Source organism: Felis catus, chromosome D2 (genome assembly GCF_018350175.1).
Source record: "Felis catus isolate Fca126 chromosome D2, F.catus_Fca126_mat1.0, whole genome shotgun sequence".
NCBI lineage: Eukaryota > Metazoa > Chordata > Mammalia > Carnivora > Felidae > Felis > Felis catus.
The window spans coordinates 62,436,786-62,463,888 of NC_058378.1; the positions used below are offsets into that span (position 1 = coordinate 62,436,786).

General features: G+C 41.5%; 1 protein-coding gene and 1 long non-coding RNA gene across 10 annotated transcripts in view; one reads left to right on the top strand and one right to left on the bottom strand.

Moving 5' to 3' along the window:
• Positions 1-3,349: 3,349 nt before the first annotated feature.
• Positions 3,350-9,804, bottom strand: LOC109492676. Of its 6 annotated transcripts, none has more exons than XR_006587273.1 (4): positions 9,365-9,804; positions 8,777-8,965; positions 7,146-7,219; positions 3,350-6,554 (listed from the first exon to the last, which is right to left on the bottom strand). It is a non-coding gene; the product is annotated as an uncharacterized LOC109492676 (long non-coding RNA). The 6 variants fall into 6 exon arrangements; XR_006587270.1 differs by having other exon boundaries at positions 3,350-5,968; positions 6,415-7,401; XR_006587271.1 differs by having other exon boundaries at positions 3,350-4,834; positions 5,797-7,401.
• The window catches only part of CFAP58 (cilia and flagella associated protein 58), a 112,116-nt gene continuing 88,832 nt past the window's right edge, over positions 3,820-27,103 (top strand). For 2 of the 4 annotated variants that reach the window (XM_023240896.2, XM_045040647.1), the window contains exons 1-7: positions 9,810-10,000; positions 15,713-15,994; positions 18,058-18,206; positions 20,896-21,052; positions 21,902-22,096; positions 24,184-24,321; positions 26,759-26,918. In XM_023240896.2, the coding sequence (XP_023096664.2) occupies positions 9,992-10,000; positions 15,713-15,994; positions 18,058-18,206; positions 20,896-21,052; positions 21,902-22,096; positions 24,184-24,321; positions 26,759-26,918 (1,090 nt within the window). In that variant the 5' untranslated portion in view covers positions 9,810-9,991. Of the gene's footprint in view, positions 3,955-9,809; positions 10,001-15,712; positions 15,995-18,057; positions 18,207-20,895; positions 21,053-21,901; positions 22,097-24,183; positions 24,322-26,758; positions 26,919-27,103 lie in introns of those variants that run through there. The other 2 variants (XM_045040646.1, XM_019813796.3) reach the window with 2 other exon arrangements.

Here is a 27,103-nt window from a genome sequence, read left to right on the forward strand (position 1 = left end):
TCATACTATGTGGTTATACTATTGCTTTAAGCACTTTACATATAATACCTCATTTAATTCTCATAATAACCACACACAGAAGGTATCATTAGCATTCCCATTTAACAGATGAAGAAATTGAAGCCCAAAGAGGCTAAGCAACTTGCTTGAGGTCACACAGCTAGTAAGTGGCAGAGCCGGGATTTAAATCAGGCACTATGGCTCCAGAATCTTGACCTTAACTACTACCTTGTATCTTTCTGTTCGAAGTAAATCCCCTTCAAATGTACAACTGATGGGATTTTGGGGTGATGGTGGGGTTTGGAGCCAATGGCCAAGAAAGAATTCTTGAAGATGTGTTTGGTGCAAAAAAAGGTGATTTTATTAAAGCATGGGGACAGGACCTGTGGGCAGAAAGAGCTGCACTGGGGTTGTGGAGGGTGAATGATTGTATACCTTCAGGTTGGGAGGGGATTAGGGACAGCGTATGTCTAAGGAATTTTGGAAGCAAGGTTTACAGGACCTTGAGGGGCTAGCTGTTGTTAGGAAAATGTCATTTATTATTGCTTAGTAAAATCTCAGTCCTGAGACCCTTCAGATGTGTATCAGGGGGCCATAAGCTTGGAGTATGATTGCCAGCATATATCTTGGGGAAGTTGAGATATAGGAAGTGTCCAAAGGAATTCTTATATGTTAAAGTAGATGTACAGGATCCTGGGGAGTTGGGATAATGTTAAGCCAAGATTCCCTTTTGCCCCTAGCAACGGGTCATCTTTGAGGCAGCTGTGCCCCTAGAGGGAGGTCACTCTGCCTGTTTCAAGGACTAGTCAATGGGCTAGGCAGTAAGGGAATTTAATTTTTCATTTGCCTTTGTTTCTCACGTCACCATGGCAAGCACTTAAACCCCCTTACATCTTGATGAAGGTGATATTAGGGCTCCAGAAAACGGAGTCTATATGCTTCTGGAGATTAGGCTATGGATAAGATTGCCTTTTTCTTGCAGTTTACTAAGTTATCTTGCACTTATTCTAAGTTTACTAACTAAACTGAAGGAGACTCCTGTCCTGCATGACTGTGATCTCTGCCAGTCAACCATTTGCTTTCTTTTCTTTTCCTTGTTCTTGGGCAGCCAGGAGTGTGGGAGGAATATCACACATATCCCACCTGTGGGGGTGGGGGTGGGGGTAGGGAGGTGCTGTTAGTCTGTACTTTGCCCTCAGCTTGCCTTATGCTCCCTCATCGCTACACTGAATTTCCCCAAGAATGAGATTACAATAGTATTTAAACATTTTTCAAGCTTTTTTGAAAACACATTTTCCCTTAGAACCCAATATATTCACACATAAAAGTGTGTTATAATTGAAAGGCAAATTCCTTAAAAACAATATGCTCACTACATGTGACAAACTCTGGTATATTCCCTCTTCATTCTCTACCCATCTCTTACCCTTATTTGAAAATGAAAAGGCAGGCCACAAATTACTAATGAGTCATGATCCACAGTAAGAAAAGAAATGCTTCTTTCTTTCTTTTTTAAAAAAGATTTTTATTCTTAAGTAATCTCTACACTCAGTGTGGGGCTTGAACTCACAACCCTGACATCAAGAGTTGCACGCCCCACCGACTGAGCCAGCCAGGTGCCCCATGTCATGAAAGCTGGTGGTGGTTTATACATGTTAAATTTCCAACCACACATAGCACTTGGAGTAAGGAAAACTGTCAGATAATTTCTATCAGACTTATTTCTGGTCAGTAGGTATTCATTGAGCTTCCTGTAGTTAATGTCTAAAGATGGTACACTGGGACTTTAAAACAAATCACCAGGCTATATAACCTTAGGAAAACCTGTCTTCATTCATTCATTTATCCATTCATTCATTCAATAAATATTTGAGCACGTACTATATGCCAGGCATTGTGCTAAATCAGGACTTGGCAATACTGGCTGGCAGGCCAACTCCAGAGTGCCACCTGTTTCTGTAAATAAAGTTTTACTGGTTCAAAACCATGCCCATTCATTTTTGTATTGTCTGTGGCTGCTTTTGCACTACAAAAGCACAGTTGGATATGGAGATCATGTGGCCTATGAAGTCCACAATATTTCTTAATCTGGTCCTTTACAGAAAAAGTACACAGACTCTGGTGCTAGATTCTAAAATACAGTGTTATTTTAGACTGGTCTCTGCTGTCCTGGAGGTTTGAATTGTCCTGCTTGACTTCAGCTGGGTTTCAGTCACCTTGGGGCAGGGGGTGGGGAGGGATTTGAGGCTTTCTGCCTCCCTCCCATTGCTGCCTCTGAGAACACCTGTTCGCAGTAGATGCTCCATAGTCGTTTTCTACTGCTGAAATTATTCAGTAGATTTGGCAGCAAATATTGGAAAGAAAGAAACATACCCCCAGGGTAGAAAGGAGAGTTTATTCCTTTAACATAACAAATAGTTTCATTTTATAGATGCCTATCTGCTGCTATGAGAAGCTAGTCGTCAACTTTTATTGAGTATCTGTGCATTTGGCCCTCTGGAGAAGAAAAAAGACTTGGTTCAAACTTTGGCCCTTGTGTTAAGGATAGGGAGATAAAGGAGATAAGTGTATTTTATTGTAATTCTTAATACTTCTGTTTGGGGACCTGGTGCATACCTGAAGATGATTTTGGTTTACTACCTTAGAATCGCAAATGTTTATATTCCAATACCTTTTAACTTCGCTTAGTCACTAGTTACTCCCGAGAGTAATTGCTCTATGCCTGAGTGGATAAGCTAATCCTATTTTTAATTCCTTCCTTCATCAAACTTTCTATTTTGACTGTCTCTTATGGGTCAGCACCATAGATATACTTAAAGACTGGTCCTTCTAGTCTGGTGGGAAAGACCGAAATAAACACATGGTTACACTATTGTGTATTGACAAAATGACACACAGGTTTTCTAGCAACACAGAGGAGGGGTACCTAACTAGGGAAGACTTCCTGGAGGAGGTGACACCGAGCTGAGTTTTAAAAAGGCTAACTGGGGGCAGCTGGGTAGCTCAGTCGGTTGAGTGTCCAACTTTGACTCAGGTCATGATCTCATGGTTGGTGGGTTCAAGCCCCACGTAGGGCTTTGCGCTGTCAGAGCAGAGCCTGCTTCAGATTCTTCATCTCCCTCTCTCTCTGCCCCTCCGTGGCTTGTGCTCTCTCTTTTTCTCAAAAATAAATATTGAAAAAAAAAGTTAAAAAAGAAAAAAAAGAACAGGCTAACTGGACAAAGAAGGAGACATAGGATATTCCTGACATGGGAGTGGAGACTTTACCCATGACAATGGGTAAAGTCTAGAGATGTTTGAAAATATGGTGTTTTCAGGGAAGAGCAGAAATAAGACAAGGGGTTTGTGCTTTGATGTTTTAAAGGAATTATTTATTTACTTATTCACTCATTAATTTATTTCATTTATTTATTCATTTGTAGTGGGAACAGGTTGTGTGGAGCTACTCAGTCTTTTTGAATAATCCGGTTAGCTGGTGACTTTGTGTAAGTCCTCCCTGGTTCTAGGAAGAACACCAAACTACAGTCTTGGCCTGGCCTCTCCAGCAAGAGCACCAACTGAATGAACCAGTCATACCCAAAAGTAGTCCGACTGGGAGAAGCGCAGTTGCTGTTAAGCCAATGAAATGCAAGGCAGGTTGGATAACTGCGTGGTTGTGACACTGTCATCCCCTTCTGGTAAAAATCATCGCCTGCAATGGCAGATCGCCCACTGCTTCCACTTCATGGCCAATCTTTCAATCTTCCTGATAAATGTGCCCCAGCTTTGTAGCCTCCTCCAGTATCAAGAGTGGAGTTTGTATGGAGATCCTTCGGGAACCGATGTCAAATGCTCAACAAATGTTCTGTTAAGTTTGGTCTGCAGCAGGCTGGAAAAGGAGATTAAAGGAATAAAATATGGCCCGCACAGTCTTGGAGAGCACCAGCCAGCTGGGACTCTGTTCTGTCATCTAAGGTGAGCAGGGGGTCGGCTGATAAATGTCAACAATTTTCTGTAACACGTGGGCTTTTAATCTTCCCAGCAGCCCGGGGGAGAAATGTTAGATATGATGACAGGGGCAGTTTTTGCCATGTTGTTTGGGGCCCCAAATGCAGTTTTGATACTAAATTCAAGCGACATCGCAAGAATGCCTGCATAAACAGGATTTGTGTTGATCGGGACTTTTGGGTTTTTGGGGGTATAAGCAATGGAAACTAACTCTGTCTAGTTTAAACAAATGAAGTCAGTTTGTTAGGAGGTTGTATCTAGCAGGACTCAAGAGTGTGGGTATTCCCAGGCCTCCCCAGGGAGTTACCAGGCTCTGAAGAGGCATCAACAACCAGGGAGGCTCCTTCCCCCAACGCTCCCTTCTCTTGGGCCTGTGGATTCTTCCCTACGTTCATTTGCTTTATTCTTCCCTCTGTTCAGCCTACTTTTCTCTGCCTCTCCTGGGATTCACATACTCAGTTCCAGGCCCCAGCAATGAGTGGCTTGCAACTCTTGACCCCATTTATAAATCCCCAGGAAAAATAATGGGATTGACCTCAGGTGGATCAGGTCTCTACCCGACCCTTCAGCTATGGCCCCAGGGAATCAGATAGGGCCATCTATAACATTTTGGCATCAGGAAGGAACATACTTCCTGGGGGGAGTTACTAGTCTCCGAGAAAGGAATTGTGGGCTGTGTGGACTCCCTCCAAATTGGCTCCAGGACCTCTCTGATCCCTTGCAGGAGCAGGTTTCCTTTAGGGCACAGTCGCTTTGCATCGTAGGCTGGGACTTTCCATGCAGAGCCACATCTCAATGTTTCTTTCTGCTTTTCTGGAGTTCTGCGATGTATCTTCACTGGGTGCTACTAAAGAAGTGAGTGTTATGTACAGAAAGCTGTTATTATGAGTCACAACACACAGCTTAGAAATCCTAGCAGGGTGCCATAGGAAGCACTTATATCCAGGTTTAAACAAAGAGCTTTGCAGAGGTATTACAGTTCATGATCATATATTCAAGTTATCTGGCAGAGTGAATGGATGTGTTCTTGGCTGTCCCTGGTCTTTGAGTTTGCAGCCATGCCTCTGTTATTCTTCCAAACCTCCACCATTCACCTACCCTCTTCTCAACATTAGTGTCCACTGGCCCCTGAGAGGGACCGCACCATCCCTATAGCAGGACTTTTACATTCTTGCCTTGGTATGTGCCCAATGCTACTTCCCATACTTGGGATTCCTTCTATTTTCTTCCATGACTCTCTGAGCCATCTGTATCATTTAAGGTCAAGGTCAAGGGCCATGTCTACCATGTAGCTTTTCCTAATATGCTATCCTTCACAGTTCTTCCTTATTTTAGAGCTCATTCAATAGACACTTAACTTAATAGTTGTAAACTGAGAGGAGTGATGGCCATTTATATTGGTTTTTTCGTCTGCCATAATAAAGTACCACTGACTAGGGTGGCTTAAAGAGAAATTTATTTGCTCACTGTTCTGGAGGCTAGGAGACCAAGGTCAAGGTGTCAGTGGGTTTGGTTTCTCCTGTGTCCTCTCTGCTTGGCTTGCAGATGCCCTTCTTTTCACTATGTCTTTCCTTTGTGTACATGCGTCCCTGGTGTCTCTTTGTGTGTCCAAATTTCTTCTTGTAAGGACACAATTCAGACTGTATTAGGCTCACCCTAATGGCCTTATTTTAACTCACAAAGCCCTCATCTCCAGATACAGTGACATTCTGAGGTAGTGAGGCTATAGCTTCAACATATGGGTTTTAGGGGGACACAGTTCAGCCTACAATACCAATGGAGACAGGGCTGAACAAGATATACATGTACCTTGCCTTCTTGTTTGATAGCTTGTAGAGAAGACAGATCTTAAGCAACCATTTCCATGAACACATGATTAACTACCATTGTGAGAGGGTCCAAGAAGTCGAATACATGGTACTTGCAAAGGTAATCTGGTGTTGAGGGATGGTCAGGAAATCTCTCCCCGAGGAAGTGAAATCTGCAGGAGGGGTGGACGGGAGTTAGCCAGGTGAAGAGGGATGGTTGAGTATTCCAGACAGAAAGATAAACCTCTGTGAACTCCAAGCGGTGGGAAAGAACATGACATACACAGGGAACTGAAAGAAGCCATTGGGGCAAGAAGTGAGCCATGGGAGAAGGCACCAGAAGGTCAAAGGGGTCAGATGACACTGGATATTATATTCCGACATCCTCATTTCAGTGCTTACCACATCCCGCCTTGGAGTGTTTTACAATTTTTTTTGTGTGGGGGAGGGGGTGCCATGCGTGTTTTGCTTCTCCTTATGCTCCCTTGGGAGGAGATCCTCGATTCAACTCCTTTTATATTTTCCACAGTAGGCAGCACAAGGCTGGGCACATAGTAGAGGCTCAGTAAATAAATTAAGTGGATGTAATGAGTAATGAAATTGATAGAAGCACTCTTACTTGTCTAAATTAGGGGCTGACCCAATCTTGGTGGATGAGCGTCTCCTGGAGGCTTTAAAAGGTGAGAACTTTTGGTAGTGTGATGCCACCTAGTGTTCCTTTTTATTACAACAACAAAGGGGAACAGGGTCTTCAGGAATCTGGAAAATTGGAAATGAAGCACTTTCTTTCATCAGCATACATTAATTTGTCCAACCACCCATCCTCTCATCCATTAATCCATCCAAGTTGATGTCACCTGCATCTCTTTCCTGTGAGTTGAACGTGTCATGTTCCTTTCCACCTCCTGTGGTTCCCTGATTTCCTTTGTTAAGGTCTTTTTGTCCTCATATTCTAAATAATGTTCTCAGGTATCAGTGTCTAGACTGACCCAGCACCCATAGTGCTCGCTGTTGGCATGGCATGTTCTAAATTATGCCATCATATTGTGTTGGGATTACTTGTAGATGGTCTTTTCTCTCTTTCCCCCAAAGCCAGATTGTGAATGCAAAGGGCAGTGACTCTGTCTTAGTTGGCTCTGTGGTTCCTCTGGCCAGCCTTGTACTTACAATGCAGCAGGTGCTTTAAAGAAGTGTTTTCTGGATTGAATTTCTGTCACCTTGGCAGGCCATCTGCTTGTAAAATAATCCTTCAGAAGATTCTTGGGAAATGGGAAGACATATAGCACTATAACTGATACCAATACAAGATATGGGTGGCCAGGGCCCTCTAGGTCTTTCTCTGTTATGTACCTTCAGGAATGTTATGGAGTCTCTCTGGATCACGATGGTATCACCACCTGTTAGTCCCAGTGTGATTGGATCTCCTGTAAACACACAAAGTAGCCTGAGCCCTGTTGCCTACCCTGTGTTCTCATTTCCATTAGCTTGGCTTGCAGTTTGGTTCAGCCTGATCCTCCAGCTTCAGCTGCCACTTCTCCCATTGCCTCCATAGTGCATTATGCCTCTGTCATATTATGTCCTTTTTTGTCTACCAGATATATAGTCTCTGTTCATGAATGAGATACAATTATACAAATGTGAATTTTCCCCAAGTTAAATCATAAATTCATTAATGTTCCAGTTAAGATTTCTCATGAGGAACTTGAAAACATCCTGAAAATTATATGGGTTGATGGAGGTTCATGATTAGCCAGTGACGTTTTGATAGAAGAAGTAGGAGTGGGGGACTTGCCCTCAATCATGATGTCTGGCTATAAAACCATCATGATAAAACCTTGTGGTACTAGCACAGGAGCAAGCCACAGAGCTCAGTGCAGAACTGTCTATATTTGGGAACCAAGATGTTGAAAATGGGCTCACTCCTCTGAGAAAAAAAAATCGGATCCTTACCTCACACCATACGCAAAAGTAAGATGGGCTCAAGAACTGAATGCTAACAAGCAAAACTATGACACTAATGTAAGAAAATGATAGACAATACCTTTATGACCTTGGGGTTGAGAAGGACTTCTTAAATCATACTGGAAAAGCATGTAAAAAGTAAAACACACACACACACACACACACACACACACACACGCACACAATGAAGGGCTACAAAATGAAGGATTATTGTTTTACAAAGGACATGGCAAGCAAAGTTTTCAGTCTTTGAAAGCAGATTAATGTCCAGATTAATGTACAAAAACCTCTTGCAAATCAAATGAAAAAGAAAAAGAGCAACTGAAATATAGGTAAAGGCTATAAATAGACAATTCACAGAAGGGAATCCCAAGTGGCTTATAGATGTATGAAGAAATGTTCAATTTCACTAGGAGTCAGAGAAACGCAGAGTAAAGCAAAAATATGTTGACACTACTTCCATGATAATTGGCAGAATTTAGAAAATTGGCTAATTAGATGAGTCAGTATTTGTAAGGCACTTAGAATAGTATTTGACACTTGGTAAACACTATGTGAGTGTTTATGAATAAACAAACTACAATGTGCTGGTAGGGATGAGAGTAGGGCCAGAAACCCTCACACTGTGCACTGGAGGATAGTGTAGAGCAATAATTCTGGTGTGCCATCTAGCAGTACTTGAAGTTAAGTACCCAGGGCTCCTAGCAGGCTGCTGGGCACCTTTGTGCCATTGGAAAACAGGGTTGGAAAACTGGGCACCTTTGTGCCATTGGAAAACCACTGGGCAAATGAATTTGAAAGAGGAATACCCTCTCAATAGTAATAGCCTCTCAGGTTCGTGACTTGACTAGGGAACAGAGCTTTTGGGGGAAGAAAAGGGCACATCTTCCTTCAGCAGGGCACATGACATAGGAAAGCTGTTTTCCAGCTCCCATTGGTGCATGGCTGGATGTCTTTGTGCAGGACAAGTTGCATAACCAAATGTGAATTGCCCTGTACATCCACTATAACTTACCAACCTCATTTTTAGGCATATGTTGCCGAGGAATTGCACATAGGTCCACAAGAGACCATGGACGAGGATGATTATCGCTGAGAGGTAGGGGTAGCCTTGGTATCCATTTGGGGAATGGAAGTCACATGTGTTGCTGTCCAATATGGAATACTGTGCAGCAATCAGAAGCGATAAACTAGGATTACAATACCAACTGCAAAAGAATAGATTCATAAAAAGAATATTGAGTGAAAAAAAGTAGAAAATAAGATCATCCTAAAGTCCCATATCATTAAAAAATACACTAATAAAAATGCATACACTTTTCAAAAATGCATATTCAAGCACAGTAGCATGAATGTTTATGGGGCTGAGGAGGGATGGGAGTAAGGATGGGGTTAAAGGGGAAAAAAAAAAACAAGAGGGGTTTTGCATATTTCATGAGCCAAGTTGTTTACCCTCTGTACCTGAAGGTTAAAGAGTGTGGAGGAGGAGGGGGAGAGGGAAACGAAATGATCTTGAGAGGAGCCCTAGATGAAAGGCAACTTTCCATGATGTGGCTCCACATACGTTTTCCCAGGGTGCTTCGAGCGCTGCGCCCTATTATTCTTACCACTGGTGACTAAACCCTTTGAAAGCAGGGTCTGTGTTTTCTCCACCTTACTTTCCCCTCCGTATCTTGCACACAGTATCTGCTTCATGAGGGTTGAGTTGACTCGAACGGAGATTATTTCGTGTTCCCGCGACGGAGTCTCTTTGTCACGGAGAGCAGAGGGTGGCTTCCGGCCCTTCCAGAAGCCTTTGATCCACCTTTCCATCTAGGCGTTAGTTCTCCTCTGGCCTTAGCGGCCTCCCAGCGCTGCGCCTTCTCGTTCCTCGGAGTTTCCAACTTCCGAGGGCACCTTGGGACTCCGCCCAGCCTCTCATGGGCCCCGCCCCTCACACCCTTGGTCCCGCCCCACACAGGGCAGTTTGCCTATTGCCTCTTAGGACGCCTCCCGGGTGCCCTCCCCAGAGGCTCCTCCCCTTTCGGAAGTCCTCCAGTTTCCTCAGAGGGCGTGGCGGTTGCCTGGCGACGGGAGGACGCGCCGAGCGCCGGGTTTCGGCCCCCTGCGGGGGATACCAATAACGTGGCGCTGTTTTAGACGCCGGGGGTAGTGCACAGCCCCATCCGCAGCTCCGGCCCGGTTTCCGCGATCACCACAGAAGCCTCTGAGGCCACCCCCCAGAGAGCGTCAGGATGGCCGAGGTCAGGAGTCAGTGCCCCTCTCTCTGTCGTCTCTCGCTCGTCCCCTCCCCATCAACCCTCTTCTGTCGACTTGACTTCTCCGCTGCACATCCGCTGATTCCTACATTCCTCCCATCAACATCCTATTCCCCGCACCCGCAGCCTCATCCCACCCCTCAGTGTTTACCTCCTGTCCCTCCTTCAACTGGGTGGACACACCCCAACCCCACTCTTAAAACTGGCGCTGTGTTCAACATAGTATGAAATTCATGATTTCCCAGATTCACACATGACAGGCACCCACCCCTAGATTTTGAGCCATAAGGTTTTGAGCCCAGGAGAGGTACGTAGAAATATTGATGTCTCACTGATTGGTGGGACCTGGAGGAAGGCTTCATAGATACCCACTGTCACCCCTATTCACTGACCCTTGTCCACCTGTCACTCCACGATTCCCTATCATCACCTGCTGTGACACATCTTCATTAAGCTCTTCACCTATCACCAATGCCCCATGTTGTCATTGACCACTGTGTAAAGTCTTCTAGCCCACTTTGTAGCACACTCCATCTTCAGGCTCACCAATGAGGGGCCATTTCTGTAGCTCTCTATTGATCCTTTGTCCATTAGCACCTTCATTTGTAATTTGGACAACCTCATGTCCCTGTCATCACTTGTCAGTCACAGTCCCCATTCACCGTGGCCATACCCTATTCCTCCATCACCCCTTCAGATCCCTCCCTCATCTCACACGTCACAGGATCAGTCCCAGCCAGGGTCAGCCATATAGTTTGTGGGGCTCAATGAAGATGCAGAGCCCCTTGTCAACAAATTATTAAGAATTCCAAAGTGAGACAGCAGAGCATTAAACCAAAGGTGGGGGCTTATCTGAACAAGGGGCCCTGGGCACTCTCAAGGTTTTATGTCTAGGGAACCAGACTGGTCCCCACTTCTCTCATCACCATCATGCCCCCACTCTTTTTCCAGTTCCTTCTCATATCTCCTCACATCCCTCACCATTCCGTCTCCTCCATATTTGGTCCCTCCTTCCTGTGGGCAAAGATCCCTCCTTCTCTTATCATACAATCCCTCTCCCACCCTCATCTTCCTCACTCTCAGGTAGGTGCCTCACACATCCATACTGTGGTGGCCACAATACTCACCCCATTACCTACACTCATTCATGTCTCTTTCCTTCCCATCTCTTTCTCCCATTCCTTCTAGCTCTCCTTTAGTTTCTCCTTTATTTGATTTTTAGCATACCTTCCTTTTCTCCCTCACCAGTCATCTTGGTTCATTTCATTCTTCATTTTCCACACATAAGCCCAGATACCAATACCATTAACAATTTATTTCCCAGTCTCCCTTCCCCTGCATTATCTTCCCCTCATTTCTTGCCTTCTTTTGGTTTTCTTCTCACTTGATCTCAGCCAGGTTTTCCTCACCTCTACTTCCACAAGTCTCCATTTCCACTCTGGCCTCATTTGTCACGGAAACTCTCTTGTCCTTTTTCCTTGTTGTTCTCCCCACTGAATGATATTCCCAACACCTACAACAGTGCCCGGCAGATAGTAAGCACTTAATAGACAGGTGTTGAATGAAGGAACATCATAGTTCCTTTCTGACCAGTTCATGTTGAAATCATGCTTCTAAAGTAGGTATCATTATATGCTCTAACAATGTAGACACCAACTGGTTATGGGTCACAGCTCAGAGATGATTTTTGCTGTGCTTTTAGTAGTAGCATATATATATATATATATATATATATATATATATACACACACACACACACACACACACACACACACACACACACATACATATGTATCCATGTGTGTTGTGTACATATACATACATATACACAACACACATATATGGATATTTATTTATTTTGAGAGAAGGAGAGAGTAAGCAAGCAGGAGAGGGGGAGAGAGAGAGGGAGAGAATGCCAAGCAGGCTCTACAAAGCCCATCATGGGACTGCATCCCATGAACCATGAGATCATGACCTGAGTGGAAATCTGGAGTCTGACACTTAACCGACTGAGCCACCCAGGTGCCCCAATAGTAGTATATTTTTAAAATGACAATATGAACAAATCTGTTCGTGAATGTTTTTAAAAACCTTTTCTTTCTTTGACATTTTTCCATTCCTATGCTAAGTGCCAGATGTACAGGGAAAACCTGGTCTGCAAACAAATCATCAGGCTAGTGATCAAGTGTTGGCATTAATACCATTTACACGGATGGAACTGAGAACATTGCTATGATAAATTTTTGTGTGTGCTCATGTTTAGCAACAACAAGGGGAAAACACAGGGCGGCAGCACCACCATATTTCCTTAATAAGATTTTTTTCTTCTTTGTGGAATTGCTGTGTTGTGATGTTTACAGTAAGCTGCTTCTCATTGGGAAGAAAATCTCTGTTGAGTTTAACATTAGTGCTAATGTTATACAAAATGTTATAGGTAGGCTTGGTACTCCACATCTACTTTAAGATGTGGATTCTTTTTGCTTGCATGTAATCTTTAGAAATCAATAGTACAAGTGTTTTTGAAAACCAAAAATACATAGACTTTCTCCGTATTGGGCAAGTGAGGCTTGTTAAGGCAGAAGGTAAACTAGACTGCTTACCCTGATTCTGCAGGGTGAATTTAAATTTTACTTTATTTTTGGGATTGGAGATCATCTCAGTTGATTTCTTTGATTAGCAATACAGTGTCGATCTTGGAGCTCTTTTTCATGTAGAATATCAAAGTGTAATGTTGCATACATAAATAAGTCCTCTCAAACTTTGTCAGATCAGAAGTTTTGAGTGGGTCTGTGTGGCCTACAGATTAATTCACTCCATATTCCTTAGAATGCCATTCACGGCCTCCAGTCTGTCTTTAACTTCCTGTCTAGTCTTCTCTTTCCTTCTCCCTGTCATACTTCTTACTCTTTAGCCAACTTGAGTTTTTTTTTTTAAATTTTTAAATATTTTTTTAAAATTTATTTTTGAGAAAGAGAGAGAGAGAGACCGAATACAAGTGGGTTGGGGCAGAGAGAGAGGGAGGCACAGAATCTGAAGCAGGCTCCAGGCTCCAAGCTGTCAGCACAGAGTCTGACGCGGGGCTCGAACTCATGAGCTGTGAGATCATGACCTGAGCCGAAGTCAGATGCTCAACCGACTGAGCCACCCAGGCGCCCCGAGCTTTTTTTTTTTTTTTTTAATAGAATTTATTGTCAAGTTAGCTAACATACAGTGTATACAACGCGCTCTTAGCTTCGGAAGTAGATTCTCATGATTCATCACTTACATACAACACCCCCAACTTGAGCTTCTTAACCAATCTCAAATCCTGGATACTTTCTGGGCTTGAGCCTTTGTTCAAGCTTTGCCATGGGCCAGGCATACCTTTTCTCTCCATATTCACCTGTGAATATTTCACTCTCCCATCTGGGCATACTCAAATACCACCTCCTTTAGAAAATTTGCTTTCATTCTTGCTGCTGGGAGTAGTTCCATCTTCCTATAGGTCCTTGTAGAATTTTGAATCCATTTTATGGCATGTATCAAATTCTGTACTTCCATTATCTGAAAACATACTCCATCAACTATTAATGTATAAATTCCCTGTGGGAGGGCTGTTTATTCCTTACCTTGGTACCTCCTACGAAGGCTCCCTCATTCCAACTTACAAATAGCAGATGTTCAATAAATATTTGCTGAATAAATGAAGAAATTTATTAACCACCCCCATTCTTTTTCATTATTGTGCTGTGTCTAACAAGGAGAAGGTGTATTAGTTTACTAGGCTGTTACTCAGCCATAACAGAGTACTGCAAACATGGTGGTTTAAACAGTAGACACTTCTTGTCTCACACTTTTGGAGGTTGAAGTCTGCAATCAGGATGTTGGCAGGACCATGCTTCCTCTGAGACTCTAAGTAAAATTCTTCCTTACCTCTTCCTAGCTTCTGATGGCAGCCAGTGATCCTTAGCTTTCCTTGGCTTACACCCTGTTTCTGTCTTCACGTGGTATTTCTTTCTTTCTTTATTTTTATTTTAATGTTTATTTATTTTTGAGAGAGAGCAAGAGAGAGAACAAGTGGAGGAGGGGCAGTGAAAGGGAAACAGAGGATCCAAAGTGGGCTCCAGGCTGACATCAGAGAGCCTAATGCAGTGCTTGAACCCATGAACTGTGAGATCATGACCTAAGCCGAAGTCAGATGCTTAGGCAACTGAGCCACCCAGGCGCCCCTCGTGGTGTTTCTTCCTTCCTGTGTTTGTGTCGCTGTCCAAATCCCATCCTCTACTTTTTTTGCATTGAGATAGAATTGACATGTGACATTGTATTAGTTTTAGTTGTACAACATAATGATTATATATATATATATATATATATATATATCAAAATGATTACTACAATAAGTTTAACATCCATCACTACACATAGTTACAGTCTTCCCTCTTTTTATAAGGACACCAGTCTTATTGGATGAGGGCCCACTCTACTCCAGTGTGACCTCAAGTTAACTGATTATATATGCAATGACTCTACTTCCAAACAAGTCACATTTATAGGTACTGGGTGTTAGAACTTCAACATACCTTTCTGGGAGACAAATTCAACCCTTAATGCTAGGGAAATAAGAATTCTTGGGGTGCCTGGGTGGCTCAGTCAGTTGAACGTCTGACTCTTGATTTCAGCTCAGGTCATGATCTCGCGGTTGGTGAGATTGTGCTATTGGTGCAGATTCTGCTTGGGATTCTCTCTCTCCCTCTCTTTCTGTGTCTCTCCCCTGCACCCTCTCCCCCCACCCCCAAAATAAATAAAATACACTGAAAAAAAAATCTTATTTAACTAACTCCGGGTTCTCATCTAAGTCCTAGCCAGATGTGTTTGAATTGTATCTGTATGTCCAGGCTTTTTTTTTAAAAAAATAATTTGTTGTCCAGCTGATCATGGAAAGCAAATCTAGAGAAGACCTGTGAGCATTGCACAAAGGGCATCTCAATACACCTGTGAAGATGACCTTGTCTTATCATTTTAAGAGATAAAAATGATGGAATAGCGTTTAGGAGAAGATTCCATATTTCGGATGGGGTTCATTGTGAGTACGTGTGATTTCATGGTATCCACACCAAGATTCCATATATCTGACCATAATATCCCTTGGCTTTCTTCTGCAGGATGAAGTGAAAACAAATCAGGGCTTGGAATAATCATAACATATCAAAATTTATTGAGTGCCTCCTCTTTGCCAGGCACTTGGCCAAGTGTTTAACATGAATGATCCTGTTTGTTTATTTTTTTGAAGTTTATTTATTTATTTTGGAGGGGGGAGAGGCAGAGAGAGAGGGAGAGAGACAATCCTAAGCAGGCTCCGTGCTGTCATCATGGCGCCCAATTCAGGGCTCAGTCTCACACCATGAGATCATGACCTAAGCTGAAATCAAGTCATGCACTTAACTGACCAAGCACGCCTAATGAATGATACTATTTAATCTGATCTTTGACACCATGTGGTAGGAAATATTATTATCCTAATGCATATGTGTACATATATACATGCATCAGGGGATGAACAAGATGTCTTTCCATCATATAGTCTTAATGTTTCTGTTTTTTCAGTGATTTTTGTTTTGCTTCTATGAAGATCTTGTATTCATAGATAATAATATCAACCCCTGAATAGTAACATAGACATATGGTAATACTCATTCCCCTTCCTGCTCTTTTGTACAGGAAAAGAGTGAGAAACTAGTGTTGGAAGAAACTGCATTTGAAGAAATCGAAAGGGATTTTCAGGAGGTTCTCAATGAACTTTCGGGAGATAAAAGTCTGGAGAAATTTAGAATTGAATATGAGAAGCTTCATGCTGTCATGAAAAAGTCTTATGACAATGAAAAGCGTCTGATGGCCAAATGCAGAGAGCTAAACGCAGAGATTGTGGTTAATTCTGCAAAGGTCGCCACTGCCCTGAAGCTCTCCCAGGATGATCAGACCACCATTGCATCCCTGAAGAAGGTCAGTGATCTCATAGAAACAGAGCCTACGGAGAGCTGCCATAAATGCATCCTATATTTAAAACGTCATTCTTTCCTTATATTGGCAGCTCTAGGCTGGTAGTAAGTGAGTTATTAAGTAAAAATCTACATGATTTATATATTCATTAAGCCTAGGGAATAATGTTATTTTCAAAGGAAATAATTAGCCTGGTGAATTTCACTGGGCAGAAAATAATATAGAACCTTGCTGGCTTGCTTTCTAAGAAGTACTGGGTTAGCAGAAAGAATGAGAAGTAAGGAAATGTAATATTAGGGACCTTGGTATGTCTTGTTTGATAGAAGATGAGTAATTAAATATCTCATGATGATAGCTTGTGAAGGATATTTTTTGAAGGATATTTTCATGTTTTTGCTTTTCCTACTGTTTTAGAAGAAATTGCCTTGAGAATTCCTAGATAGGAATTTTCATGATCTTGTTTCCTCCTTGATCCTCCCAATTCCTCATAATGGGAGATCAGGGATTCAGTCTGGGGGCTACTGAGGAAGCATGGTTCTACTTTACCATGGAGTTTTTCATCCTCAAGTGTGTTGCATTATTTTGAGGGTAAAATGTAAATGTTCCTTGTTGCTCTCGGGGTGATAAGAAGTTGAGAGATTTTAATTTATAATTAAAACCCGAGTGGTAAAAAATAACTCATAAACTTTTTAGATAATTCCCTTGATATCATACAATGAAACATCAGGCAATTTAAATGAATTTTCAAGACCAGTGCAAATTATGACATCTGTTATCTTAGAATTTACTTTTTTAAAGTGCCATTTTCTATTGTCATTTTCTTCTCTTTGCTGGAAAACCAATAAAAGAAGGCTTTAAATCATTGTATGATGAGGAAAAAAAACACTTTTTATTGCAAATTAAAAAACTGTAAATGGAAGTCATGAGCTGGTTAAAATATAATTGGTGAAGTTGATTTGGACAAAACTTCGTATAATTGTATTTTCATTTAAATATCCTTCATTTGTTTTGCTGAAAATAGTACGTATCGTTGCTACAGAAAAATATACCCTGTAATTATTTTGAATCAGTAAATTATGTGAAGTTACCCAAGACTCATCTATCTCTCTCTCCTTCATGTAATGGTGAGCACGAATTTGTGTAAATACTCTCTTCCACTCATTTTATTCCTTGTCAACATAAAAGCGGAATGTTTTCACCTGAAGCTTATAGGTTCTTACCTATACGAAGGACTCACATTGCACTTGACAGAACTTAGCAAGAAAATGGAGTGGTGGGGTAAAACTGAAGGCTGTTACAACATTTACTATGCTTTGTTCACTTATTTGAATGGCTGTAATTCACTTTTAAGTATTTATGTTAATATTCCACATTGGATTTAATAATAGTAAGGAAGCCAAAACTGCATGAGTCCTTGTTCCCATTCCCAGCTAGGGCTTTGCTTTTCCCCTGTGAGCATCTGATGAGAAGATCTGGGAGTGGATTTCTGGAATGGGAATTACCAAGGCTGTTATGTACAATTAGGTGACAGCAAAGACCACCTTGCTATGAATTGTTCTAAAGCTGACATAGCCATCCAGGACCCCTTACTTGAGACCTGACTACAAAATAGATTTTTAAAAAATTTGTAATCGATCAAGAGCTTCAAATTTAGGGCTTGGATCCAAGGCCACTCCTTATTTTTTTTTCTCCATAATACTTGGGCTTGGAAAACACATAGGCTTTCGTTTTTTTAATTTTGTAAACCTATCTTAACATTTTTATTAGAAATATCCTCCTAGTTATAGTGGCCCTTGCAAGATGTAAGCCTTGTAACCCCACTCACCTACACAAGGAAAAATACCATTTGCTAGGACCCCTTCTAACACTGCTGTTCAGTATCGACTAGCTCATGTTGAACAATTTAGTAAGTCAATATAAATGGAATGCATAATGTATAATATATAATCTTCTTTCCCCATAAATGACAACTATATTGGAGTTGTTTTATTATTCTGTTTACTCAGTTTATCTTGCATCTGGATCCTAGTTTGGTTTTTCTCACTAATGTGCCGTGGCCCATATAGGAAATCGAAAAGGCCTGGAAGATGGTGGACTCGGCCTATGACAAAGAGCAGAAGGCAAAGGAGACGATCCTTGCCCTGAAAGAGGAAATAGTGAACTTAACCAAACTAGTCGAGCAGGGGTCTGGACTGTCACTGGACCAGGATAGCAAGTAGGTCATAGACTTGTTAATGTATGTTGAACTTGCTTTTGTGGAGGCCCCCTTCTTCAGCAGATGGCCTGGGGTTTGCCGTGTTACCTTGAACATTCTTTATGATACAACAGTCTTCTTCTTTGGTAGTTTGCTGGAGATTGTTTTCCATCTATTGCTATTTTTTGTTTTTAATGCTCCCTTTCTCCATACCCAAGAACTCATAATTTGTGGTTATATTAAACTTTTGGCTCTGCAGGAATATGTACTACAATTTCAAAATGAGTAAATATTTTAGATTTCTTTCTCTCAAACTTGTGTGAAATGGAACTGGCTGCCTTTCTCCTCTGATTTCCAGCCCCTTCCCATGCTCTGAACCCCCATTAGTCCCATCACCATTCTTCTAACTTCTCTGGTTCTAGGCCAGAAAACAGATTCTAGACCGCTCTTTTAACCCTGAAAGCTTCGTCTTGTCGATTCTGTCTTCTAATCACCACTTGTGTCTTTCCCTGCTCCTTATCAGCAGTGCTAATGCCTTGCTTCGGGCTCCCCATTCTTGGCTGGATTTGGCGATGGACTGCTAACTGCTCTACCTGCCTTCAAGGAGACATATCCCCTCTTCACCATCTTCCACACACCAGATTTAGGCTTCTGAAATGTGTATCTGAGTGCTCCCATCTCCAGCACATGTTCCAAACACCTTCAGTAGCTCCCCACTCCCAAAGAATGCAGCCCAGTCATGAACATGTCTTTTAGGGCCCTACATAGATCTGTCCGCCAGCCTTGCTAGACTCATGTCCCGAAACACCATGCTTGCTGATGCCTCAATACCTTTGATCATGCTTTGATCAAGCATTTTATAAATGCTTTTTCTTTATTTCTCCACACAGTAAACAACTATGCACGCTTCATGACCCATCTCAAACACCATCTTAATTTCATCACTGTTGGCACCTCTATTTCAACCTCCTTCCTACCCCTAACCTCAGTGAGAGTCACTGTGTTCTCTGTTTCTGTAGAACCCAACATGTATCTTAAGTATGGCATTGATCACATTGTATTGAAATTATTTGTTGAAATACTTCACTATCCGTTAGGCTACAAACTCTTGAAGGAAGACACTTTTACCTTTCCTCTAGGTGTCTAGCACTGTGCAAGGCATGCAAAACCTTGCATTAGTTTATGAGTCAGGAATGATCACACACTTCCTTAGGCATTTTTTTTTAAGTTGGCTCCATACCCAGTGTGGAGCCCAATGCAGGGCTTGAACTCATGACCTTGAGATCAAGACCTGAGCTGAAATGAAGAGTCGGACACTCAACTGACCAAGCCACCGGGGTGCCCCTTCCTTAGGCATTTTTCACCAACTCTAACTGCTGCCTAGGTTTCTTATGTTTTCTAGATGCATTTATCCAATGTTGAGAGATAGTTCTAGGTGCCAGGGTTGGAGGAAGGAACAGGAAAAACAGAAGACGTGATATCTGTCATAATGGACTCTATTTTCTCATTAAAGGAGTCAAGCATCATCAGAGCAACTACTGAAGAGCAATGTGAGGGATCTGATCAGTTAGGAGTTTTAATGAGAGTTGGAGCACAGTGAGGAGGAGAACTAAAGAAACTATCTAGCCCTAACAATGTGCTTAGGTGTAGCTGTCTTCAGAGTAACCTCAGAATTTGAAGTTTTGTTTCTGGAGAAGAAGTTGAATGCAGTTCTGAAAGTTCCTTATTAAATACTTATGTTCTACCAAAGTTGTTGGTAAATAAACATTGTCAGAGGTGCTTCCAATGGTCATTTGATGACTCAGTAGTAAGTACCTCAAGTTCTCTATTTTCTCAACTCTCATGTGGCTGCCTTGTTCTAGACCTTCATTCTGCTGCACAGGTCAGATCAGACACAGTCTTTCTATTTCAAGAACACTAATTCTGCAGAAAGTCATGCCAAATCACAAATAATGGTTTTTTTAATGTGGAAGTAACTGGTTAACAATTCAAATCAACAAATATCATCACATACTCTCCAAAAGCTGGCAACATGAATGATTTCCAAATTTTGTTCTTGGGAACATTTTATCAGAGTTGCATCCCTTTGGTGGAAACTAATCTCTATGGGTGAATGATTAGAAAACTGGCAGTGTGTATTATTTGCTTATTTTTATGCTTTATTTTAGACTTTATAGTTGTGATCATAGCCCTCTCTTGGGTATATTAAACAAATAATTTCTTAAATTAACATTTTCTTTAGGATTAATTACAAGAGTTGACAGTAGCTGTATAGGCTTATTGTAACAAATTCAAATAATACGGAGGCGTGGCAACTAAGGAGTAAGAATTACCCCTCCAACTCTTCCAACGCTATATTCTACTTTTCAGAGGTAACCAGTTACCAATTACCAGTTTGGATCTATTTTCTTGGACTTCTATAAAAATGTCTATAAAACAAATACATACACCTATATGCAGACACTGTAATTATTTAAACATCAGAAAAGGGATCATGTTATATATATTATTATTGGAATGTCTTTTTCAGTTAACAACTCACAAGCAGCTACCATGTCCATGTCAGGGCATAAAGGTCCTTCTCTTTCACACTTGAATGGTGTTAGTCCTTGACCTAAAGTCTTTCCCATGAAAATGTGCTCAGAGGGTGATAGGAAGGGCTCCTGAGAAGATGGCCTTTTAGTCTGACTCCTGTGTTCTTCTTTTTTAGTATCCGAGATTTACTGAAGTTCAAAGAAGAAGTGATAAAGGAGCGAGACCAGCTCTTGTCAGAAGTGGTGAAATTACGAGAGTCCTTAGCTCAGACTACTGAACAGCAGCAGGAAACGGAGAGATGCAGAGAAGAGGCAGAGCAGACCATCAGTCAGGTCTGCTTTGTCATGGAGGGCAAGATGAAAGAACATTACCTTCTAGAAGTCCTTCCCATATTGTTCCTCTCTCAGATTTACCCCCTGGTGCCCAAATGAAGCATCCACAGGTCTGCTTATTTGTCTGGTTTGTTCTTACAAGAACAGTTTTACTTGTTCATTTCTTCTCAACATTCTGTGTCTGAGAAGTCACTAAGACAGGGCACTGCTTACAATTTTGGCTTAAGAATGTGTCCCCGGCAAAGGTGAGAATGCTCGGCATCTGGAGATGGTGCAAGTAGTTCCCTTGGCCCTTCTCCTTTGTAAGGACCTCTTTTCAACACTGTTTATAATAACCCAGGAGTCAAATAGATGATACACACATGCAACCCCTAGGAGATTACTTTGAGCATGAGATAACAGATTTTTCATAGATTTTTGACCATCATGATAAAGCTATAATGCTTTATGTAATAACATCCAGGACTCATGTGAAACATAATTTAATGTTTAGGGTAACTGGCGACATTTTATTTAGATCCTATTGATAGAGAATTGGGTGAATTCTTTCAATGTTTAACTCTCTAGAATTCTGGGTTTCCCTATTTAATTGGATCTTATACCATTCTTTGTGGCTTTGTTCCCACCGTTAGGGTGGATGTCTGGTGTTAAGGCTCTGGAAAACAACACAGAACATTCTCGAAAAGTTTGAACGTTGGGGTTCAAAGATGACTGTCCTGCAGGGGAAAGGCTACCACGAGGTGACTGCCCCGAAGCTAGAAGAGTTGAGATGAGGAGCAGCTCAGCTGGTTGAGATCTGTCCTGGGGCGGGCTTCATCCCTTTCCTCCCCTGTCCTTTCTGTGCCCTAGTTCCGGCAAGAGATACAGCAACGTCAGAATGAAGCATCACGGGAGTCTCGGAAGAAGGAAAAACTGGAGAAAGAGCTCAGGCAGATTCAGACAGACATGGACACCAGGCAGACGGAAATTAGGGCCCTGCAGCAGTATGTGCAGAAGAGCAAGGAGGAGCTTCAGAAGCTGGAGCAGCAGCTGAAGGAACAGAAGGTGCGCTGGGTGTGGGCTGCACCTCGGTCCTCGCAAAAACAAGAAGGGGGCCTTTGGAACACTTTGAGTTTTCTCTGGAAAGGAGCAGACTCTCTGCACTAGAGATGTTGGTAACATAGCACTGGGCACTGCATTGCTCTTTGAAGAGCTCGTATGGGTATCTATGACCCTTTCTTCCCCCAGCTCCAACAGGTTAATTTCTTTTTAACATTCTGTTGATGTGTAATATACACATAGAAAAGTGTGTAAGTCAACAGTGTACAGCTTGATGAATTTTCTCCACCTGAACATATCTTGGTCACCTGCACCAGGCCCAAGGAACAGTACGCCAGATGTCCCTTTGTGCCCCCTCCCAGTCATTCTCTCCCTTAAAGGTCACTTCTATTCTGAAACCTAAGCAGAGTTTAGTTTTGTCTGTTTTTGCACTTTACAGAAATGCACTCATACAGTCATACAATGCTCTTTTGTACTAACTTGCTCAATATTTTGTCTGTTTGTGAGATTCATTTGTGTTGCCACATGGTTATAGAATGGCACTATCCAGTATGGCCATGCATTGCTATTTAAATTTAAGTTATTTTAAATAAAATGAAACAAAATAAAATAAAACCTCAAGTGCTCAGTTGAACTAGTACCATTTCAAGTGCTTAATAGCCACAGGGCTAGTAGATAACCTATTGGACAGAACAGATAGACAACATTCACATCATTGCAGAAAGTTCTGTTGGACAGAGCTCAATAGAACATTCACCGTCATAGTGTTCCTTGTGTGACCGTAACATGGCTTATTTTTAAGTGGCTTATTTTTAAGTTTCAAGTTTAGGAACCCATATTCAGTCTATCTGCATTTTAAATATGGTGCTATTTTTAATATTTTCCCTATAACAGTAGTTGAAGGTAACTCAAATAGTAATAATTGTGCTCTGTCTTTTCTCATTTCTTAAAGAGGCAATTCATATAATTGAGAAAAGTCGTTTCTTGAAAATAGTTTCTCTTAGGAAGTTTTCAAAGAATTGCCAAGACATACAGCATTTTTCCACTTAAAAAATAGATATTAGAACACATTTCTTTGTCAATTACCTTATTAATATTGTATAAAGGCAGAAATCAGATGGGTAATACACATTGTGCAAGTATCCACAAGAAAAACGAGACTTCTTTGAGCATGAAATTTAAGAGGTTTTTGAACATCACGATTGAATTACAGTGCTTTGTTTAGCAATATCCAGGACTCACGTAAAACACAATTTCATTTTTAGCATAGCTGGCTGTATTTTGTTTGGTCCCTATTGATGGGAAATTGGATGAAGTCTTTCCATGTTTAACTTTTGCTTGCATCAAGTTATATTTTGGGATAACTGTCTAAACTATCTTCTCTCTCTTTTCCCTTCAGTGCATTTTCTCCCCCTCCATCCTCTCACTAGTCTGCCAATAGAAATGATGACTCCCCGCCCTGCCAAAAAATATAATCCTGTTTTTATAAAACTGTGTCTGCTGAGGATAGGCAAGGTAGGGAAGAGGAAACCCCACTGACACTGAAGTCAGGCAGATAGAAATCATTCCTCTGCCGTTCCACGGTTTTGACTTGAGTTGGATTTAAGGGGAATTGTCTCTGTGCTGGTGTTAGTGGATGGTTCTGTCCGAGAAAATGTTGTAGGCATGTTAATGCAGGATTTGCTTCTGAAGATGTGGCTTCCCAGCCCCACAACTGATAAAACCCGTTTGAATCTCTAGCTCATTTGCAATGATTATAGCAATTGTTGCATATGTGAAGCTTGCCAAACGGCAAACAGGCATTAAAATATTTATCCACCACCTGTGAACAAGACTTCCCAAGGCTCTCAGAAAAAAAAAAAATTATGCGCTCTGTGTTATTCATTAGAAGGCGTCATTTTCCTCAGCCATTTAACATTCATCATATTTGAGTGCATTAGTGCTTTCACCGGGGATAAAGAACAATTTCTACAAAGACAAAAAAAAGTGTGGTTGCTGTGATCATCCCAGGAGGTTTGCAGGGCCTCCTGTGTGGATATGCAGATATTGTAATCAGATTAAAAGCATTAACCAGCTCATTATGCATCTTTCAGATATTGAACGAAAGAGCTGCAAAGGAACTGGAGCAGTTTCAGATGCGAAATTCTAAACTTCAGCAAGAGAATGAACAACACAGTTTGGTTTGTGAGCAGCTATCCCAGGAAAACCAGCAGAAGGCATTGGAGCTCAAAGTAAACACCAAGTGACTGATTTGTTGCCTAGCACTCCCTCCCTTATTCCCTATTTTATTAAAAATTTTTTAATGTTTTTTGAATTTTAGAGAGAGAGAGAGAGAGAGAGAGAAAGAAACAGATTGCAAGCGGGGGAGGAACAGAGAGAGGGAGACACAGAATCTGAAGCAGGCTCCAGGCTCTGAGCTGTCAGCACAGAGCCCGACGCGGGGCTCGAACTCACGGACCGCGAGATCATGACCTGAGCCGAAGTCGGACGCTTAACCGACTGAGCCACCCAGGCCCCCTCACTCATTCCCTATTAATACAGATTTGCTGTAGTGGTTGGAGCTGTTGGTTGGATAACCTGTATTAGCCTTGATATGTCAGAGGCAGGCTCAAGCCTACAATGATTGCTTTCTGCTTGGAAGTAGATAGTTTGATGACTTCCATTCTCATTAAAACCACAAACCTGAATATTGATCATATGATTATGCAAGTATTTTTGAGAGCAAGCTCAGATACTCATCTCTGTAACTTAGCCTTGCAAGTAACTAGTTGCCCTGAGCTAGAAACCATTTACATGAGTGAGTAGCAAAGAAGTTAGATTATATTTTACTACTTTTATATGGAGAAGGTAGAATAGGAGGGTTGGGGGATGGACTGGTACTATTGAGTATCTACTTCCAGGATTGTAGAACCATGATTTTTTCTTCTATACACTGTAAATTTCAAGACAGGCTTCCCATTCTTCTCCCTGTCCTCAATGAAGAGTGTTTGCAAATTATATTTGGGTAACAGTTTTATACTTGGGTACATATTGTATACCTACGTGTTTAACAGAGCGACTTTATGTTTATCACTGATTCTGAAAAAAATCCATAAACCCTTCTCTGGTTATGTTAGGATACTAAGCATAAAATGAGTGACCTATCAAGAATGATACATAGATTTGATCAGTGAGTCATAACAGTTTTTGCTTCTTATGCCCTTTTGAAAATCTGATGAGAACATGGGTGTACGTGCGCCCCCCCCCCATGCACACGCACACACACACACACACTTATTTGCACATCTTCTATCTTGTTTTGAATGCAGTCTCAGGTTTCCAAGATTTTTCTGAAGTCTAACCACGGGGTCTGGATTAATAACTACTGAATTACAACATTCTATTGTTCTAATTGGAAAGGGCCCTAGTTCAGCTAATTTCGACCATGTAAATCTGAGGCCGAGGAGTATTTAAAACAGTCCAGAGTGGTTTGACTTGAAACCATTCTTTATGAGAAAGCTGTAAATTGAAGCAGAAATGAAATGGCTTCTTAAAGCAAAATAATATATTAGCCCCTAAGGTAAAATTAAAGTAAAAATACTTATGCCATTAATTCTCTTCTTTGGTAACATGAATGGGGCACCTTGAAAGATGGAAAATTTTTGTTATCAGATCCTGAACCTATGGGATTCTACTTCTAGCAGTAATCTGAGAATGACATGCCCAGCTGAGTGCAGTTTCTTCCTTGTCAAGAGCTGGGGATAACTGCTAATGTTTATTTGCTCTCGTTGCTTTTCCAGTAATTTCTAAGAACGGCAGATTTAAAAAATGAATTTGAATTTTAAAAAATTAATAAAACTTGAGGTCCATTGGCAAAAATCTGGTGCTTTCTTGTGCTAGAATTATTATTTTGGTGCCTTTTGCCAATATGTAGACTTGACTATTGATGATGCCCTGTCCATGTATCTGTATGTACACCCACTGACTAACATCCTCTGAGGAAGTAGGGCCCTTTCTCTAGTGTGTGTAGTTGTACTCCAGTGGCCATGTGGGTTCAAAAGAGTATCTGAATATGTTAATAGCATGTCAACAACCTTCTAAGAGAGGGGTGCCTGGGTGGCTCAGTCGGTTAAGCGTCTGACTTTGGCTCTGGTCATGATCTCACAGTTGGTGGGTTCAAGCCCTGCTTTGGGCTCTGTGCTGACAGCTCAGAGCCTGGAGCCTGCTTCGGATTCTGTGTCTCCCCCTCTCTCTGCCCCTCCCCTGCTCACACTCTTTCTCTCTCTCAAAAATAAACATTAAAAAAATTTCAATAACCTGAAAGAGATCACTCTGTGAGTCCATAAAAATTGCTAATCAAATACAGCATTCGTATACAAAATTCACATATTTGTGATATGTACAACTCAGCATTCTTACCCTGTTTGATTCAACAATTCAGTGGTACCTTGAGACATCAGGTCTAATCAGTCTTTCCATTATTTTTTAGCTTATATAGCAACATTTTATTCAGAGAATAGCTTTTCAATTTCTCTCAAAACCAAACAATGTGTGTTTTTGTTTAACCCATACAACAACTTTACACTAACATGGGAATAATTTCCTTTTATGGGTTCTGAGTTCACCATCACCTAGTCACTGGCACTTTATTTACTGAATATCCCTGGTTAATTCTCTCACTAATTACAGGCCAAAGAGGAAGAAGTCCATCAGATGCGGCTTGACATTGGGAAGCTCAATAAAATCAGAGAACAAATCCATAAAAAATTGCATCAGATCGAAGATCAAAAGTCAGAGGTGGAACAGCACAAGGAAACTCTAAAAAATCAGATCTTGGGATTAGAGAGAGGTAATCCAAGAAACATTTCGTGCTTTGTCATATTCCTTTGTAAACATTTTATTGGTGACTGTGATTTGGCAACCCAGGGCTCTGTGCGTCCAAACACAAACCATGCCAGATGTAATCAGTAAAACAACTTTCAAACTGGTAAGCAGCCAATATGCAGGGGACATCATTTTGAATACCTTGAACTA